General features: G+C 40.1%; 1 protein-coding gene across 1 annotated transcript in view; it reads left to right on the top strand.

Annotated features, from left to right (window-relative positions):
• Positions 1 to 21,264, top strand: part of CSMD3 (CUB and Sushi multiple domains 3) — a 2,682,374-nt gene that overhangs the window by 1,264,195 nt on the left and 1,396,915 nt on the right. The window contains exons 11-12 of the mRNA XM_069220640.1: positions 6,426 to 6,529; positions 11,703 to 11,815. Of these exons, the coding sequence (XP_069076741.1) occupies positions 6,426 to 6,529; positions 11,703 to 11,815 (217 nt within the window). The remainder of the gene's footprint in view (positions 1 to 6,425; positions 6,530 to 11,702; positions 11,816 to 21,264) is intronic.

Here is a 21,264-nt window from a genome sequence, read left to right as displayed (position 1 = left end):
TGCTTGAGCAACCCTCACTGTGTAAGGTTTAGAGTCTGCATTACAAATTGTATTAAGCATTATTATATGTCTACTAAGATATTGTAAAGTGGCTTAGATATGCTACGGGCACATTTGCTACATTGGTGTGTGGTGTGTATGTGGCTAGTTCTGGCCATGTAGGTCCTTCATTACTTAAGGGACCTAATCTAACATTTTGTACAACATGTGGTAGGGTGCCCTCAAACCAATTTTGGTATTGTTGATAAGATAATGATATTTCTAAATATGGATCTGGTCTGTATTGTGCAGGTGTGTTTGCTATAGTGTAATTGTGGAAAGTGTATGAGTTTCCATCTGTGTTTGGAAAAGTGACCCAGGAATGGAAAATCTTTATTCTGTACACAACGTAGCATCCCCACCCTCTTCAGTGAACCCATGTGTTACAAGATGTTGTCGGAGAGGTCTCATATTTACTGGAATTGTAACCTGTTCAGTGTCCACCATATTTTACAATAGTAAGCTTTAGAGATTGAAACACCAATTTGGGGAAATCCTTTTGAGTTTTAAGCTTGAACAAACAACAGCCTAAGGTAGGTCCTCCCTATATAGCTGAAGAAGATACTTCCCCACTGATGTGCCTTTAGCATGTGAGAGGCAGAGATACTCTGGAGATCCGTTACGTTAGTGCCTGACCAACAATGGTGGGATAAGTCTGCTTGGTTTTGGGCTGCAACATCCCTACGTGCGGTTGACTGAGTCAGTCCCACACTGACTGGAAGCTGTTTTCGGATAGGTAGCAGCACCTCACCCAACCTAGAAAGTAAAGAAGATTTTTAACACCCTGACACATGACACACTGACTCCTCAGTGATGTTGGTGTGGGGCAGATCTTACTTCTTTCGGTCATTTGCACAAGTGTTACACATGCGAAGACAGACAAGGAATGCAGGATAAGCTTTAATACATTTATTAAAAGTACTGCATTGTATGATAAAAGGCATGAGCTGCAATTATTAGGAAAAGGAAACCTAATACGGTTATGATTGTGACCATTAGAGGAAAACAGATAAACAGCCCCCCATCATCCTGACATACTCATATGTCTAAGAATTCCTACCTACACTTCTATCATCTAAAGTGAGAGCATAGCAGTGATAGCCCTTCTGCTCATACCAGTCCACGGAAGAAGCCCCCACCCCCATACCTGAAAGCAGAGGTCTGCCTGTTGGTCTCCTCTTTGGCTGGAGATGGGGCTAAGATCAGCAAACCTGTGACAAAGTGGCACACAGCATGAGATGGTTGCCTGGAATGTCCCTGCTAACCTATTTTGATCTGTTCTGTTTTTATAACAAAACATGTTGTTTGTTTTTTTACAACAGGCCTGACGTGATATTATGTCTAGGTTTAGAGGTTGGCTCCATATTCCTGTGCCGGAAACACTATGTAAACTATCATGTACAGCATTGAGCAGAGGTACAGAATGAAATGTTGTGCAAAGGAAATAACAACAATAGTTTTGCAGAAAAGGAGCTGATTAGAAAATAAAACATACCTGCTAAAAACCAGACATGCTAAAATATAGTAAAATGAATACATTAAATGAAATGTGTATCTGGGCAAAAGGACACAGGTCGTAGGACTGGAGTAAAATAAATGTACCCAAGCTAGGTGCTAAAATGAACCCACAGCATCTTTGCATTTTCATGAAATCTTTGTCTGTACTATGCCTTTCACCATCTCAAACAATCAACAGTACAATCAACCCTACGCCATTTTATCCTTTCCATATAAAAATTTCTCCTGTAATGTCTGAATGATCCCTAATTTGTTGTTAGTTATTTGGCACATATCAAAGAACCACTGCATACCTGCTTCTGGAAGGGTCTCGAGCTTAAGCTACTGAAAACACTATGAAGAAATAAAATGAATAAACAATCACTCACACTAATGAATACATTCATACGTCAATGCATTAATTGACTCAAAAGCCCTATTCATTTGTGAAACATCATCAGAGCACATGAATCATCTGATAACGATATGAACATATGTATTTATAAAATAACATTTTTCCAGGATGCCTACGAGCAGAGAGTGCGTTTGAAATTACTGTCAAATGCTACTTTTCTGATACCAGTACTACAGTGGACTCTGTATACTATAAGTGCTGCCTCTAAAACAGCTTAATAATTCATGCCAGTGATACACCTTCAGTTTTACTATTTGGTAATGTGGGAAAATCTGCCACATAATCTAAGTTTGAAAACCATGACAAAGCAGATATTTAATATTCTCATTCTTATTCCCCACACAAATCTGTAGCAATCTGAATACTCTGCATTTCTAAAATTGTCAAGTAGCCACTTAGGCACTAAGCACGACTAACTGTTCAAGTTAATGCTAATGCAAACATTGGAGTTATTTACCTTGGATGGTTCTGGCCAGAGGCAAGAATGACTGAAGCACCAAACCCAATTTCACTTTATAAAAAATATTTAATTGAATATATTAAAGCTGGAATGCGACCTGGGACATAAATATCTGATGTTTCTCTTGACAGGTAGTAACAGTGAAGTGAGCCTTTGAAAGAAATATGTCCATATTTTGCACTAAAAAGTGTTGCAGCTTATCTAATGGCCTGAGCGATTATAGAATACTATTATTATAAGATATGTTTATGATTGTGCTTCACTAGCACAACAATTTTGCAAATGGGTAATGATATTTGTTTCCATGTTGATATCATGATAACATCTTCAAATAATGTCAGTGGAGAATATGGAACCTCCTATCAGGGAAAATAGGTGGGCTAAGCAATTTCATATGCACAGTTTATTTCCTCCTGTTCATGGTCAACCTGTAAACATTTTACATCCGCTGTTAAAGGAGGCCTGTTGAGCAGGTCTATGCCAAATGTTCTCTGATAAAATGGTATGTTTGGGTCAGCTGCAGTCCTCATTACTGTGAGAATTCCTTGCTAGTATGTCAGAACCTCGGACTGAAATTCACTAATGTTAAATCTGTTGATACCATGGTGCTAAATATTTTGATAGATAGCTCAACCTGCTAGGTTTATCTCGTTCAGATGTGAGTTCGTGAAAACCTGTTTTTCCACACAAATCGGCATAAATCCAGAGCGTCTTAGAAAATTAAATTGGTTCCTGACAATTTTGATGTGAGATCAATTACTCCTAAATATAAATATGTCTCAATCTGTGTTTCGGGATGATCACAGTATTATCAGATTAGTCTTGAAAATTGGAAATCTACAATCAGATTTAATTATCCCTTTAGTTTTGGTTTACGAAAAATATTGAAAATACTGTTGTCTGGTCTAGCTGAAATGAATTAATGATGCATTCTTAAGTATCACTGTAGGGTGTGACAACACTTTACATTTCTTATGACCCTTATGATCTGCAGCCAGAGGTTTGACACGAGGAAGTTACAAAATATTTAAGTAGAATGACACAGTATTATTCAGACTACCCTAACATTTGTAAGTGAATAGTTTATAAATAGCTCTTTTCAATGAGATGTACATTCTAGACTATGGGCCTTATTACAACTTTGGAGGACGGTGTTAATCCGTCCCAAACGTGACGGATATACCACATACCGTATTACGAGTTCCATAGGATATAATGGACTCGTAATACGGTAGGTGGTATATGACGGATTAACACCGTCCTCCAAAGTTGTAATAAGGCCCTATGTCTTCTGAACTGGGAGGCCTTTGAAATTAGAAGGGGTGAACTCCTAACCGGCCAGTAGAGTTGGAGGGTAGAAGCAAGCTCTTTTTAAATGCAAAAGCTATGCAAAGAAAGCTATAAAGACATTTAGGTCCACTTGCATCTCAGAAAAGGAATAACATTGGAGTTAGAACAACTTTAAGGTCTGGATTGAGACATCGTAGTTCTCCTTTAAAATTTCCAGCTGGTTAACAATTATTCTTTCATTACGAAGGAAGAGTTAATCACAGTGCCTGATGCAAAGAAGGAACATTAACAGAGCTATTCTTGTTTTGACATAAATATTTGATTTCAACACTTGATTGCAGGTCTGGGTGTGTTATTTTCATAAATTAGGTCCACACGCAGACATCTGGACCTATATATAATGGAAAGCCTGCCAGCTGGGTAAAGAACTGCTGGAAATGTGCATACTCTGGCACTGGAAGGATTTTAGAAAAAGTGGAAGCTGCTAACTTGAACTATAAATCAATCAGACTTGCTTCAATAAACCCAGACCTCAAGAAATGTACTAGAACCTGGTTTAGTGAAATTTAATTTACCCTATTTGAATGCCACATAGATCCACACAAGTTCCAGCATTGGGCTATATGAAAGGTCAAGTATGATAACAGTAACAATTATCTTCAACACTGATGGATCATCTCAACCAGAGCCCTTTAAGCTTGTGTTAATCTGTCCTCCTCAAGTGCCTATTCACCTGTGTGAATCTTATCACTACCATAGTGTCTTGGTTGCCGTACTTTAAGCAGAATGCAGACACTTTAATATGTTCTTGATTGAAAAGCTATTCTCTAGGATTTGAAATTTTATGACCTTTGCGAGGAAAGAGTCATATACTTTAAGGAACATTGTGAGGCCTCTAAGCATGAAGAACTGACCAAGTGAAGCTTGAACAGCATCTAAGTATGACTTATTCTTGTCACCAGCAAACTGGACTACAGCAACACACACTTTTGGCATCACAGTTCATCTCACCAACAGTCTGTAGATCATTCAGAATGCAGCAGCGTGATTCGTGCTCAGACTCCCACATCTCTTTTTATCTCAAAGGACTTCACTTCCTCCCCATCCACAAACATCCTCTTTTTAAGTTTCTCACACACACATACAAACCCTGTACTGTATAGTCCATACATATCTTAATAGTTGCATCAGCTTTCACACGCCAACCAGAAACCTCCACTCGGCTGGCTGCCTCCCCCCATCCCTTTCATCCAAAAAGCCAGCGCCCCCAGGACTAACCTTCTCATTCCTCCCCAAGCACATACGAGCAAACAGCTCAGTCCCTGATTTCTGCAAGAAACTGAAAGCCTAGTTCTTCCATAAAGCCCCTGTCAGAGCAGGCACAGCACCTTATTCAAGCGCCTGAGAGACGTACCCTAAGCAAGTACGCAGATTGACATAACATAACCCATAGTGCATCAGCTTCAGCAGACAGTGTAGATGCTTGAGAGCCATTCTAGCTTCTCTCCTGGATCATGTGATTTTTTAGCTACCCACATCCAGGTACAACATCAGGTTGATAGATATAGCTCTCTGTCTCAGCACTCTAGGAATGATTTAAACTACATTTGTAGTGTAAGGTAGAAGGCAAATTTCTACACTGATCGTTACCTCATATCTTAGACAACACCAGACCCTCAAAAGTTTGCTGTTCTCATTGCCTTGCTCCCTTAGATTTCATATGGGATCTTTGAGATTATTAGAGGCTCTATGACCTTTCCCAGTGTTTAATATTTTGCTGTTGTTGACTTTGTGGTTCTGGTAGAGAATTCCTTTCTCTGCTGTACATTTTAACCCTTTGACTGATGCTATGGACTTTTGTTTACTTTTATCCCTTTGAGTCTTATACATTTTCCTTACTTTTCTATGGACCTTTAAGTCCTGAACAGTACTTTTATTTGGTGTTCTAGTATGCATAAACCTTTGCATTTTTTTTCTGAGGATTGGTTTACTTTTGATATTACGCTAGTTCTGAAGAACCAATAGTTTTCTTAATAAAACCAGTTTACTCTTTTCTAATCCTTTACATAAATGAGGAGCTCAAATACATCTCACATTAGCATGCGGCCCTTTCTCGCCAAAGAAAGCTCAAAAGATATCACAGTCCTACATAGTCTGCTACAAAAAGAAGGTTGGAGCACACTCCAAAAACGCATACAAGTAATTATAGACTTTATCAAGGCTGTAAAGATACACATCATAACAAGCAATAGTATACAAAGATAAACTTCAATCATATTTTTTCATGCAATCTATTTTAGATCCATGTGAATTGCTAAACAAAATTAAGGATACAGAGATGATACGGCCACATCCAACGTGCCACCACTCAGATTATGCGTAATGTGAATGAATTCAGCTCAGATCTCATGCTATTTCAACTACCCCTGATAATCCGAGGGGAGGAATAACAGAATTCTAAATGTACCTAAACAGGAAACCAGTTGAATCTTTAGATTAAGGACAGCTGGCCATGGACTGAATCTTGACAGAGAGCTGGTGTTACATTGCTGATGAGCACATATTCAAGAATTATTCTACTCTGCTTAGTTGCAATAAGTAACATGTTTAAAGAAAGTTGTGAAGGTTACAGTTTAAAATAAAATAACTGAAGTAATGGTCCTACACAATGTATTCCTTGAGTTATGCAGTATACTAATATATTGATATCTATTTATATTCTAGGTCATTCAGATTATTTTTGAAGAGTTTGACCTTGAAATAGGCTATGACACTTTGACAATTGGAGATGGAGGAGAAGTTGGTGATCCCAAAACAGTGCTGCAAGAGTAAGTCAGTTATAATTCTTTGCCAATTAGTTCTTATTTGGACAACTGAAATAATATTGTGTGTGTTTTACCTCAGTATCATGGATGACAAAATCAACAAAACATATAATAACCATTCAATGGGTACATGTGGCATGTGAGCTTAAGTAAATTAAAATGAAGGCATTGTTAAAATAGCTCAAACGATGTGGGAAAAATGTAAATCCCCCAGAGAAGTTTTGTCTACAAGATATGCATTGCAGTGATGAGAAAATGTGCTTGATGGGTTGATATTAGGAATTGCACGAGCTATTACATGGATGGGAGCAATATGGTTATCATATTTTTCAACTATTGTGGTTCTAGTTAGTGGCACTACTTCACTCTTTTTAGTAGGTCACTATGGAACGGTTTCCCATTTCGCCCCACGTATAAGTACAGAGACAGGTTGTACATCTCACTCACATACCAGACGTCCATTAACATTCAGGATTTGGGTTGCAATATTGTGAGCCAAGGACAATATACAATACCTATGTCAGAGTAATTGTAAGCTGAGATTAAACATGTCAAATTATGTTTGGTCTTTGATGATCTCCTCTGATAAGAATTCTTGTAATTTGATTTGCTTTGCTGATATCAAGAAAAAATATAGGTTTAGAACATAAAATGTCTGGCATTCCTTGTTCTTTCGTGGCACTGATAGCAAAATTAATTTCTTGTTAGTTCAGTAAAATTAGAGATTTCTGGTGGCTCAGGTGCAATTAAATAACCCAACGTGCACTTTCCACAGCAAACCGAGGGCCAAATTGTGGTAGGACATGGTATATATTATTATGTTCTCAATTATTGCCTCAAACCACGGGTCCGTATCTGCAATTTCGACAGTGCATCAGAATTTCACCATTCCACTGGGAACCCTTCTCAAATTTCTGAGGGGGTTGCATTGACTCAATACTTGGGGTTTCCTCTCTGTCATATGTTACTGGCTATTGCTATCCCGGAGAGGGCAATGGCCATATATATGTCTCCTGCTTTACATATTGTCTAGCATTCTCCAGTTTTCCATTTATGTCTACCTTTCTTCTAAGACTTTGCAGCTTTCTCACAATGTTACATTTCTCATTATGCATCTCACTCATAACTGTGTCTTGGTCAGGCAGAGTGTAGGTGTCATTTCTCCTAGATACATGATGACTGTGAGATGTATGAGGGAGTCTGCAAAGACGGGACAGTGTGAGGTGTCCCGACTAGCAATTCCAGTGTGGCAGTGATTCCCTGTTTGCCTATGAGAGAGTGTTTTTTACAAAGGTCATGTGTCTGCTTCAGTCAGAAATAATGGCTTAGCTCAGTATATCTTATTTTGCCACAGCCTACTTCAATGCTGTTAAACAGGTGACCCATCAATTGAGGTACCAGTCAGGTTTGAAGGGCTAGGCTTAGCTAGATTAACTGCTTTTTAAGCGTATTACAATATCCATAATAAACTACAATGAGCAGAGACACTGTTCCTGTCCAGCAGCGCCATCTCAATTTAGTGATCTTATTGTTCCTATTGATGTTCACAACATCAAGATGGCTACCAGGTTTGCTCAAATGACAGCATAGACTAAACTCTTCTATCTGACTAATGGTGAATGCAGATCATGTTGTCCTTGGACCCTGTGTGAAGCAGAGTATATTGTACAGATTTTCAGATAGACAAGAAGGCTGAAGGGACACCACACAACGGAACCTGCAATGTGTGATAGTTTACACACAAAAAAGATAAGTAACAGTTGACAGGGGTCTGAGTATTTGGCAAGCACTCAGATCAAGATTCTGGTACAGGATCTAAATGTAGCTGAGCACTGTACCACTGCTGGTGCATTCAGGGTGGTATGTCCAAGGGCATCCCTAAAATTACCCTGAATAGTACACACCTAGAGCTAGACTTTTTGCCACTTTGCACAGATACAAAGTCACGAAAAATTATGTCAACTAGAGCAGCTTGCTGATTTGTAATTTACTTTCCAGTGCAAAACTTAAACTTACATTTTCTATGGTAAGCTGCTTTATAGTAAGTACTACAAAATACTGCTATGCACTGCTCACACATTACCTTGCATCAAGAGTGCACCTGATTGTTGGTACATGCGTGTCATAGTTTTTTAAGCAAAACTCAACTATCAACATTTGCAGGCAGGTTTTTGCACCAAACAATGTGAATATTTTTAAATTTTCACTCTTTGCAATATGCTGCATTGTACAGCACACGTGGAAAGTGGGAAAAGTTTTAATGTGTATCTGAACATAATATTTTGTATGGAAGGTTGTCCTTCCAGTATAAAATCTATTCTAGACATGACAGACAAACATATTTGCAATATGGTGAAAAGATGTGTGGGTGATGCAATTCTGTCAAATTGTTCAGAAGTGCTTGGGAAGAGAGAAGCAGCACCATTACTTGGTGGATCCAGTGCTGTCTAGCCCTCCCCTCTCATGAAAAGCAGTGCGGGTACTTTGTTATTAGTGAATCTGCCTCCAGATGTAAGAAAATACTGAACAAAATGCAGGGCTAGGAGCAGCTGTAGCAATCCCAGAAGGAAATGTAAAAACCTTCACTGCAGCCAGACACTTTGGGCCTGAATTAGATATTGACAAACAGGTTACTCCGTCACAACGGTGACGGTTATCCTGTCCGCCAAAATCTAAATCCAATAGGATATGATGGGAATTAGATTTCGGCAGACGGGATTTCTATCACAGTTGTGACTGAGCAACTAGTCTGCCAGTATCTAAATCAGGCCCTTTATGGTGTATCAGAAGCTCGAAATCAGAGAGGCATGACAATCATTTTCAGAAGAAGTCATTTCTGATGAAGTAGAAGCTGATGTCACACTGAACAGTGCTTAATCTGTAAAATAATAAGATCCAGGACCCAAAGTTTTCCTCAGAAGCCTGCTATTCCACTGATGAATGCTGGTGGGCCAAATACCAAGGCTAATTGTCTTGGGTTCATCTCATGCCTCTATCATCCACTAGTATATTCTCCCTGACAGTTAATATCACTCCTGCAGATTTTTTTTTAAAACTGTTTCCTTCATTTTTCACTGTTTTTCCATCTTTTGCTTTTTGCTACCTGTCTGTCACTTCTTCTCGGTCAAAGACGGATGATGAAAAAAGAGTGCCAATGGGCCCCACCTGCAGTCACCATCTCAAACTAACCACTAAGAATACTAATTTTTTGATCGAGGCTAGAACTGAGAGTAATTTAAATTAGCCGGAGGTATTTCGGTGATTCTGCATAACTCTTTGATGCAGAATTACCACTATGCGATTACACCTCCTCCAGTAATTAGGAGTAATTTGAGGAGAAAATATGCTCAGAAATAATTAATTTAGTGAGCGTATGCTTGTCCTGCAATTGGGTTGTTTTGTATTTTGTCCCATTTCTTAATGCAAAATACATGCTCTGATCTATTTTGGACATGAGTGGGCATTTGTGTGCTAAGAAATTAGTGCTATTTTCTGAATTACTCTTCTTGCATAATTATGCACAACCTTGCATAGTTTTGTAGTATTTCTGCATAACTATCTATAACAAATTATGCAAGTTACGCCCGCATCTAAACAATAAGAAGTGGAAAGTCCAGTCAATGCCGAATTACCAAATAGGCAAAGTAGGCACTGGTCTATCGGCCCCGAGCCTTTAGTGGCCCCACAATAAGGGATCAAAATAATATTGATTTGATCTTGAAAAAAAATTACAAACAAGCTTTCTTAAATTGTTTCCAGAAGATAGAAAAAAATGAATCAACTCAAAGCAACCAAAACCTTACATTAAATGTTCTATTGAGAAAATAGTGTCTTAATGTAATGTAGCCAATAACAATTTAAAGTACTAAACCATAGACTTCAGATTCACATGATAGTTTGTCTCTTAAAAGCTCACCTTCTGCCAGCTTTCAGTTTATTAAAAAAAAAATCGGTGCAAGTTATGTGCGTGTAATGTTTATTTTTGTGTAATAAAATTAGTTTACTAAAATTGTTAGTGATAAAATTAAAAACGCATTTCCGACTGCCTAGGGGCCTCCACAGGGTTTAATCTGACACTGAGTACAGGACTCTCATAGTGTAGTAGGAAGGCACCAGTGTTGCTCACTTCGATCCCATGGCGCATGTGGTGAAGATATTTCCTAAGGATATGCGGGGCATTAAGTTGCCCACCTTTCACGTACACATCTTGAATTAGGCCTTATGTTATACCAAGGTGGGAGCGACCCGGTTCGAATGAGGAAATCTATTCGGTAACACAGTTTTAAACAACGCAGCAGTAACTCTAAAGCATATTATAACTGTTATATAATATACTGAGGTTAGAATTAAAATGATGCTCCCACTCAGGCACCTGGGAGACAAAATAAAGAGTAACTAGACAGAAGCTGTTGTCTCTCTACTACTGTCTTACCACCCCATCAATTTAAGCTTCCAGTGTATGCGTGCTTACATCCTTCAACTGGCATGTATGGCACTCTGCCACAGATGTGACATGTAAATGAGATGTGATGCTTTGAGGCCTCTTGGAGTACACCTCTCCTGTGCTTTCAAGGTCAGGGATGTTGAGAACTGCCAGATGAAACCCATATTTCAGACAAATGTTAACTATGGAGTACGGTGTCGGTAAAGATGGATGTATAATGTACATTCTTCCATCCACCTCAATGCGTGCATTATTTTTCTGTATGTCTTTTTGCAATTAAAACGTAGCAAACGCACTTGAGACAAACAACATAAACCAAAATATGTAGATGCCTTAAAAAGAGAAGAAATCAGTAAACATTCTGCTGCAGCGCTCTGAATGTCCGCTAGTTTGTCTCTGTTGCTTGCTCCACTGTGTAAAGGTTGTCCTGAGAATACGCATACGTGATAACGTCAGTGGGGAGAAAGATGCAGCGTTTTGTATTAAGATTGTATTTTTGCACTGATTGTATGAAAGAAGATTGCAAACAGTTAATCAGATGTGAAGAAACCACATAATACAGCAGGAAATCAAATGCGTTGCTTCCCTCGCATTCATGAAAAATGCATAGGTGTGATTCAGCTGCCCCTCGTGGTGTCAGAAATGCCCCCGAGTTTTTATATTCGTTGCACACTAAAACATGCTTTGGCTGCCTTTAGGCTGTATTTGACTGTTTTTTCTGAACACCCGCAGGCTGACAGGAAGCTTCGTGCCGGATCTCATCGTGAGCATGAGCAGTCAGATGTGGTTACATCTGCAGACTGACGAGAGCGTAGGCTCGATTGGGTTCAAAGTCAGCTACAAAGGTAAGCGTAACCAGGCGCGGGAGGTCAAGCGCCTTGTGAGATTGGGAGCTGTTGTGAGGGTGTAATCAGCCGAGGGAACATCAGGCCTTGTCATACAGTGCTCCTCATTATGCACGGGAGAAGAAGGGTTTAGAAGGTAATAACAGCTTGAACTCCTCAACAATAGAAGTCATCTTCCGATGTCATGATGTGAATTGTTCTAGAACAATCACTGCCAGGCTTTGCCGCGCAGTAGTTCTGTTGTGACGAATGTGGCTGAGGGCTGGAGCGGTTTCAAATAAACAATTAGACGGGGAACTATGTTATCAAAGATCTATTGCCATATAAACTATCCATCGCCAGACAGGTAAGGCAGGCCCCTGCACAGGGAGCTACCAACCCTTCATGGGGGTCCGGAACCCGCTCGGGAGATCCTATTCATATTAAGTCCAATGAAGATCTGTGAGATAGGGTAGACTCAAGGGCCCCTGTTCATATTATGGAAGGTGGGTGGTGGGCATCACTTTGAATGGAGCTCTTTGGACATGCTGCAGACTGGGACGGCTTTAGCGCTGGTGGCGCCTGGTGCAACAGTCTTTTTTTGCACCCTCCCTCAATGAACTCCTTCTCCACAAATTTCCTATCTCCCTTCAGCAGTTCCCCACATCTCTCCTCAGGCCCTCTCTGTCATACATTTAATTTTTTTATAGCACTTCTCATACTTAACTCACACTCTATTCTGTGATCTGCATGGTACACGTTCTTTCCAACAGGTACATTAATCCTCTGCGCTACTATGATGAGTCACAACTAGATAATATTACGATCTCTCCCCAGCAGGGAGATTAATCACCAGATTATTGTTGCCTGAAAACTGCTGGACACACAAGGAAGTTCACTTGCTTTTAAATCCATAATATATTTTTAAACACAGCAGCTCCACCAAAGTCAGCAGTCACACCGCCCTAAAGTTGGCCCTGGCTGCAGGCTTAGTAATTAAGGAAGTGGAGAATACTTGGTCATTGTTTTGTTTAATTCAACTATTTTGCTAGGGGACATGGCAGTTTTCACACAGGAGTACAAATTGTTTAGTTTCTTCCGGGGCGCTGTGGGTTAAGATTATTAATTTGATAAGGAAGAGGGTTGCACATGTTAACTGATATTAGTTGATTGAAAGGTATATGGACAAGTAAAGCAATCTTTTTTTAAACAGTCCTATTTCATTTGCCTACTTTTTAAATAGAAAATTAATTTTCTTTTTGTAATTTATTACATGGTCACCAAAAAGAATATCTTTCATTGTGAAAAGATTTTAAGGAATGGTAAATAGCCTTGGTGTCTTAATAAAACAAACATCACCCAAATATTGTCACCCCAAAGACTTTGATGGTTGATGTAGCACCAGCTAAAGCCTAATATGGTAACTGGCCAAAAAGGTGGTGGCCATCTTGAGATGGTAACGTGCCCAGTGCGCCTCATCACCAAGGAATTGGCAGCATGAGCTATGTGCTTGGCTGCCATTTTCTCTCTCAAGCACAATTAACTCTGCGGGGCCCTCTTCTCTGAAGAGTTTGCAGTGCTGTAGTCATATGGTGTGTGTACTCCCCACACAAGGAGAGACTGACCTGGGCACTAGTTATTTTCCCCAATGATGCCCTCACTTCACATACAAAGGAGAAGTAAAAGTATTTTTTAAGTTGATAATTGTAAATAATCAATTTGACAATAGCCTATGGTCGAAAACTGAAATCCATATGCAATCTGTAATACTGCCCCACCTGATTTCCTAATGAGAAGAAAAAACAAAATCGCTTGACGATATTGCAAATATGGGTATGCAGTCAATATTTCTGAATGATAGTGCACATCTGGTCAGGCACTCAAGGTTTCTGTTTGATGGTGCATTTATAAGCAACTATTGAGTATTACTGAGTGAAGGTCAATATTTGAATAGGGAGTGAGGTGTTGCAAATCTGCACATGCTTTTAGGAATAATGAGTGATCATGCAAATCTGAATATGTAATAGCAGTTACAGCATGAAAGGGCGAATCCAGACATGCACTAAACACTGCTGATTAATGGGGTAAACATGAGTGGGGACCAATGATTACTAAGCAGTAGGGCAAACCTGATCAGGAACTAATGCTTATTGAGTGAGATTGCATGCCTGAGCATGCCCTCAAGACATCTTGGTAATGGTACTTATCGGGACAGGCATTGAATAGTTTTGAGTGCTGGTGCAAGTATCAATATGTACAGATATAGATATAACGTAGCTATTATTAGTGATGGAAAAAATAAACGTTTACTGATGGTTACTGAGTAACAAGGCAATCTGAATTTGGACTATGGGATGGTGAAAATCTGAACATGCACTTAAAATTATTGAGTGATAATGCAAATGTGGTAATTCAGCCTCACCATCTACATGATGAAAACTAGGGCCGGCGCTAAATATTTTTTATCTAATTTTAAACTTGAAGTCAAAATGAATGAATAGTAGTGCAGGGTGTACACACACAAAGTGTTGCTGAGCGATGTGGCTAATCATTACATGCACTTTGGCTTACTAAATAGTGAGGCAGACATGATTGACTGATGGTGAAAATATAAATATACACTAACAGTTACAGGAGGGATGGGGCAAATCAGAACACGCATGACAAGCATAATGGCTTCATAGTGCTCGCAATAACATAATATTGCTACTTCCTGGCATTTTTATGATATTAACCATAGGGGGTGGGTGTAATTGGCATATACATCCATGGAGTTGCATGAAAACTCTGTGAGATTATCCAGATTTCTGCGAAAGGCAGAATTAGGCATGTTAGGATGCTTGTGCTGATTGTTAGCACTAGGAGCTCATTGTGTGCTGCAAAATCGGTGCAAACAACACCACACTGCTCACCAGAGGGCACCGCTTCATGAGTGGATTTTGCTGCAGCTCGAGTAGATTTTCTATTTGAGTTTCAGCTTTCCCACCACAAATGGTTGTGACTGCTTGCATTGGAGAAATCTCGCCAGTTGCCCTCCTAATGACCAAATATCGAGGTAGGGGATGCCAAGTTTTGCTCGCATTCACCAACTTACTGTTGGCAAGCTGCTTGAGAGAAAAAACTTCACCATGCGGCTGGTGGAATTTGGCCAGAATTCTGCCTTCCTAGCATAATGCGGAGTGGCCCAAATTCTGCATGCTGAGTGTAATTAATCGCCCATCCGTAATTAACACTACTGGGGTCTGAGGTCTCAGCCTGTAAGAGTGGAGTACCCTGCCTACATCCACCCATAAGCTCATCCATCCATCCACTCACTTATTCAACCATTTATCCTATCACTCATACATACATCCCTGCACTGATTGACCAATTAATTACCCACAAGTTCAGTTAGTCATTCAGTCATCCATGCATTCCTTGAATCGATCCAACCATTGACTTTCTCACATTCACCAACTCACCTACCCACCTAGCCATACACACAAACTTGCCAGTCAATGCCAGTGTTGGCTTCTTATAGTTACTAACAGCTACCAAGACAGTGACATAGTATTAATTGTGGCGCTGCCTGTCATGTTTCTTCGAAAATTGCAAGGAGTTTACTTTACAGGTTCTGGGTCTTTTCAACATCTTTAAATGGTTAAGATTCTGGTTAATAATCATCGTTTGGCAGAACTTTTGAAGCGTTGTTTTAGTTGACCCATCAGGAAGAAAAGTGTAAATGTTAAAGTCTAAAGGAAATGTGCCAGCCATAGACATGTCCAACAGAGATATCAAGGCTTTAGGAGGAACTGAGCTATGTTGGAAACCAGGTTGTTCCAGACATGAGGCACACAGAGATCAGAAAAATGCAGTTTCTAGGCTTCTTCCTGATGTAAGAACGTCCTTATGATTTCCAGGGGCACAGCCTTACTGTCGTAGAGCCTACAGCACTATGCATGATATATTTTGTCAGCAAAGTTGTCTACTCAGGTCGTCAAATAGACAATATCCATTGGCAGGTGCCTTGTAAATTGACAGGTTTTGGAAACCGCAGTGCAGCCAAAGGAAGACCTATGGACCATGCAAACTGCTGTAAAGGAAGATTTCAGCTTGATAGGCAGCCACAAAAGTAGCAGACCAATATGCCTAGCCTAATTACACTGAGCACAAGGGAAAGAAAATGCCCTCTTCAAACTCTGAAGGTAGCGCTATCCTGCAAAATTGGACCTGGGGCCATATTACGAATACGGTACTCTTTCCGTCTTTGTGCAATGGCACACCTTTCAAAACGTACACCCTGCACAAATAAGAAAAGTGCACCATATTAGAATGAATACTGTGCCCCCAGGGAAGCTGCAAACTTGTACTGGCACCAGGTCAGTGCATTCAAGTGAAATACAGAGTAGCTGTTTAAAAGCTGCTCCATGTTTCACTGAGCCGACAACAACCCACCTGCACTTGTAATTGGGATTAGAGATGCCCTTGCCGGTGGGTGCAGTGAGTAAGTGCCCCCACCAGCAGGGGAATGTCTGAGGGGTCCATGTGACCCCATTTCCCCTCCTTGACAGCTGCCTTTAGGAGGTGCACTGAAGATTCACCTTTTTGTGGCACACTTTCAGTATGTCTCTTAAAAGCATGTTTGGCTCTATATACCAACATTGGTAATACAGCGTGGGAGCAGAGGCAAGTGATTCCCTCATTCTCATGGGACCAACCCCCATGATGCAAATGAGGAAGATCCATCTTGTTATTGCAGTGATGCAGCATGTGCGCCAGCGAGAACTGTATTACAGAAGGGGACACACAAGCCTCTGCAGCTCCTTCTGTAGTACCATTGTACCCTGGGGGTGCTCAAAGTGAGTGCACATGCCTTTTGTGCCCACCCGGGGCACAATGTATGATATGGGCCCTGGGACCCTATTACATATATGGCACTCTTTCCCTGTTTGCACCATGGAGCACCTTCAAACAGGTGTGCCATGCACCAACAAACAGGTGCCCTATTATGATAAATGTGCTGCACTTAGGTCAGACACAAACTCATGCTGCCCTGGGGGCAGCAAATTCAAGTGAAATGCAGAGTGGCTTTGAAGCAGCTGTTCTGTGTTTCATTGTGTAGGTAGAAATCTGCCTGTACTTCTAAGCAGGGAGAGAGACCCCCTTGCAGGCAGGTGCAGTGCGTGACTGCAACCGTTTAATAGGGTATGTCTGGAGCGTCCATGGGACCCCCTTGGCCACTTTCAGAGGGCTGCCATGATGCAGCACACTGAGAGTGTGCCTGCTGACAGCTTTTGTACCTTTGCGCCAGTGTCTATAATAAAAAATTAACATATCGCTTTATTTTCCAAAGCATCACCGCATCTGTGGCCCTCAGCATTGTATGATGTGGGCCCTGGTTATTTTTGACGCATCACAGATACTGTGTGTTAAAAAGGCACAACCACTGAATCTTTTGGATTAAGATCCATATGGTATCTTGACTTGTGCATATTGGCTTTTTGTCATTTCAATCTTATTTTATTCAGATAAATATTACTCATTTTCCAAAACAAGTGTGGAGTACGTTTTCTGGTGTTTTCATTGTGTTTCTGTATGAATTATTGCACAAATACTGTGCACATTGCCTTCTAAGTTAAGCCTTCCTGCTCTATGCCAAGCTATCTGAAGGTGAGCACAGGATCATTTATATTGTGTTGTGACTTGCCCTGACTATGTTTGTGGTCCGTACTTGGACAGGGTGCATTCCTCTACCACCTAAAGACCCAGTTTCTAACAGTGACTATTCAAAGTATTTAGCAATGTAGGCTCTGCATTATCTTACACTGGGAATATAATCACTCAAATGCTGATTTTTGATTGATATTGGGGAACATCATTTGAGATCCTCAATAGTTTTATTGACTATATCCCAGTTTTTGTTCTAAACTGAGAACAGAACCCTGTGTTTTTCAGCTCAAGCCCTCGTGCTTTTGTGTTGAGGAGTCCACTTGCCTATGTACTGTGAAGTCGGAATTTGGTTTTTATTTATGGTATATTAAAATCATATTTCACCATCAAAGCTGAATTGGGATGACTTTCCACATTATGATGTTATTAATCTTAATACAAGATCTTAAATACATTGTCAACATTGCGTTTCTAGGCCTTTAAGCTGCATGTGAAGTAGGAAATCTAAACATATATAAGAATGGTTTTGAAACGTCTTAAAGCCAATCTTTTTCCCATCTTTTCTATTGTCCTAGGACATGGGATGGTCACAATGGGGGACAGATTTATTTTTACATTAATTAAAAATGTTCTATCCACACAGACTTTGAGGTTTCTGAACGGAAGCCAGAGGCAGTTTTCAGTTTCATGCATTGTATTTCCATTTCATTGATATTGTCAAATGTTTGCAGCTTTGCAGACTATCAGACAAATCCCAGCAGTGAAATATAATTCACTTTGCCTATGAAATTCGCAGCAAAGTACTCGCACACAAGAACAATGCATATGATGAAATCAATACATTTCGAATTGTGGCTCAATGAGCAATGCAACTTGCTGAGCAAAGCTTGAAATCAGTTGTTTCCGTTTTCTCTGATTATTACTAAATACTTATAATAAACGTCTAGCAAATCAGCATTAGATTAAACTTTAAATATTTACCTTTTAATGTAAACGTAACCTATATTCCGAAACAATATGAAATGTTACATCAGAACGTTTCTTATAACAAAATTAAGTAAAGACGGACACTCATTTTTGCATGAGTATTTTGTTTTAGTTTGGAACATTCTGGTTCAAGCATGTGAGGATAGTTCTAATGACATTTGTTAGTGATGCATTGTTTGTGGTTATATTTGATGTAGCATAATTTATCTGATGCCTGTCCACTGCTCTGTTTCTGTAAATCAGATGATGAACATTGCTAATGCATGAGAAACTTCTGGGTTCAGAGGTCTCACAAAACATTTAACCTGAAACCAGCTATACATTTGGAATAGCATCAGGAAAAAGGGGGATCATATAAGGTACTGATAGACCCTTAACCAAGATATGCAAAATTACACCTTTATAATGAAAATACCATCATTATTTTCATCATGTGTTCCTAGACCAAGGTTGTCGCTCTTTGGTTCTGAAGATCCATATCAATGTCAGACATTCAGCATAATGTCTGAATATGTAAATGAGTTCCACTGGGTTTTATTGTTTACAAATCTATTTTACATGAATATCACAAAACTCCAACCTAGATCTGGCTGTCCTAGACCTAATGGGTTCAACTGGAGAAGTAGAACTGAGTAGTCAAATTGTGGGACCTGGTAGGGCCAAATACACTGTGAACAGCAGTTCAGTACCAGCTGAGGGAAATTGACTGACTTATACTCCACAAGCACATGGCCCATGCCAGTGATTTCAACACTGTTAGGGAGCACAAATTATGGCATATGTTTTTTCCTTTTTGTGTTCGATACTAGGGTTAAAGATTTTCTTTTGACAATGAATGACAACAGTGATTCATTTTATTTGGAAACCTCTTGGATCGCTTTGTCGATTCATTTCAGGCAAATAACTGGCATTGTTTAGCCATTAATGGCATGCAACACCATTAAAGTAAAACTTTGTGCTGTGCCTCATTATTATCAAACCTAAAAATGTATTTTGTCATTAATGATGGTGGTAAAAGGAACTAAATTCTTGCTGAAAGGACCTCGAGGTAATTTTTTTGGGGGAAGGCTATGTTGGCCATTGGAGTATGCTGCTATTGAAGCCAGTGGCATGTACTTATCATTGGGGATGAAATGCTCTGATATAGTGCTATATGATGACATTAAATTCAGTGGAGGTGTGATGAAGGTTTGCAAGAGGATGACACCTCTGAATCAATGCTATAGTCAAGAATGTTATGTATTATTAAAGTGAATTGAAAGTAATCATTCACTTTTGGAAGTTTGATTTAGCAGTATGATGTAATTGAAGTCAATTTAGGTGAATCATTGTTGGAAGAATAATGTGGAAGTTGAATCATTACAGAAAGGGTGGTGCTGGTGTTTGCACGGTGATGTCAATAGAGGTGAACATTCTTAAGACTGTAAACTGATGTTTGATGGCGCTGAATTCAGTGTACATACACAATTTGGGAATGACAGTTGTTGGACCTGGCCCTTTTTACAGGGTCATCCCCAAACTTTTTGCCTCCTTCCTCCTATTTTGTCTGACCAGTGTTTGCTGGCTTTACGACTCTGGGAACCTTACCACTGCTAACCAGTGCTAAAATGCATATGCTCTCTGTGTAAAATGTATTGGTGATTTGTTTATCCCTGAATGGAATATTTGATTTACTAGTAAGTTCCTAGTAAAGTGCACTAGACGTGCCTAGGGCCTTTAAATCAAATGCTACTAATAGGCCTGCAGCACTGGTTGTGCCACCCACATGTGTAGCCCTGTAAGCATGTCTAAGACCTGCCACTGCAGTAACTTTGTGCAGTCTTGCACTGCCAATTTGATGTGGCAAGTGTACCCACTTGCCAGGCCCAAACCTTCCTTTTTTATACATGTATTGCACCCCTAAGGGAGGCCTTAGGTAGCCCCATGGGCAGGGTACTGGGTTTGTTAAAGGTAGGACATGCACTGATGTGTTTTACATGTCCTGACTGTGAAATACTGCCAAATTCGGATTTAATTGTTGCAAGGCCTATCTCTCTCGTAGGGTAACGTGGGGGCTGCCTTTAAATAACCTTTAAGTGCAGTTTCCCTTTTAGAGCAGCTAGAGATTTGGAGTTTGGGATCCCTAAACTCAAAATTTAAAAATACATATTTTGGTAAATTTGTTTTTTAAATTGTCTGTTTGAAAATGCCACTTTTAGGAAGTGGGCATTCTCTTGCTTAAACCATTCTGTGACTCTGCCTGCTTGTGTATTCCCAGTCTGGATCATACTGACAGTTGGGCTGTTTGCAAATCTCCATCAGACAGTGACACAGAGGGAGCTGGGATGCAGTCTGCATAGCCTGATGAGCCATCTGGGCTAGAGTGAAGGGAGGAGTGGTCACTCACACCAGAATGGACTGAGCCTGTCCTCAGACAATGCAGTCTCCAACCCCCTTGTGTGAGTCTGAAGCCAGGCTGGGGCAAGGCAGAATTTTGTGAACAACAGAGACTTTCCTTTGAAGTTTGACTACTTCATAGGCATGAAAAGAGTATAAGTAGTGGACTCAAAACCCCAGATTTTCAGATTACTTCTGGAACCAAGAGGAATCTCTGCTAAAGAGAAGACCTGGAGGAGGAGTTCTGCCCCTTTACCTGTGACTATGCTTTGCCGGGTTGGCCTGCAGTTGCTGCTTTTGCCTGAAAGAGGACTAAGACTGGACTTTGTGGTATATTCCTGCTTGTGAAGTGTTTCCAAGGGCTTGGACTGAACTTGCCTCCTGTTTTGAAGTCTCTGAGCCATCAAATACTTCCTCTGCCAGCATCTGGACTCTCTGTTGAGACTCCTGCCCTGCCA

This window comes from Pleurodeles waltl, chromosome 2_2 (genome assembly GCF_031143425.1).
Source record: "Pleurodeles waltl isolate 20211129_DDA chromosome 2_2, aPleWal1.hap1.20221129, whole genome shotgun sequence".
Classification (NCBI taxonomy): domain Eukaryota; kingdom Metazoa; phylum Chordata; class Amphibia; order Caudata; family Salamandridae; genus Pleurodeles; species Pleurodeles waltl.
Note: the sequence above shows the minus strand (reverse complement) of the source record. Positions and strands in the feature narration are given on the sequence as shown.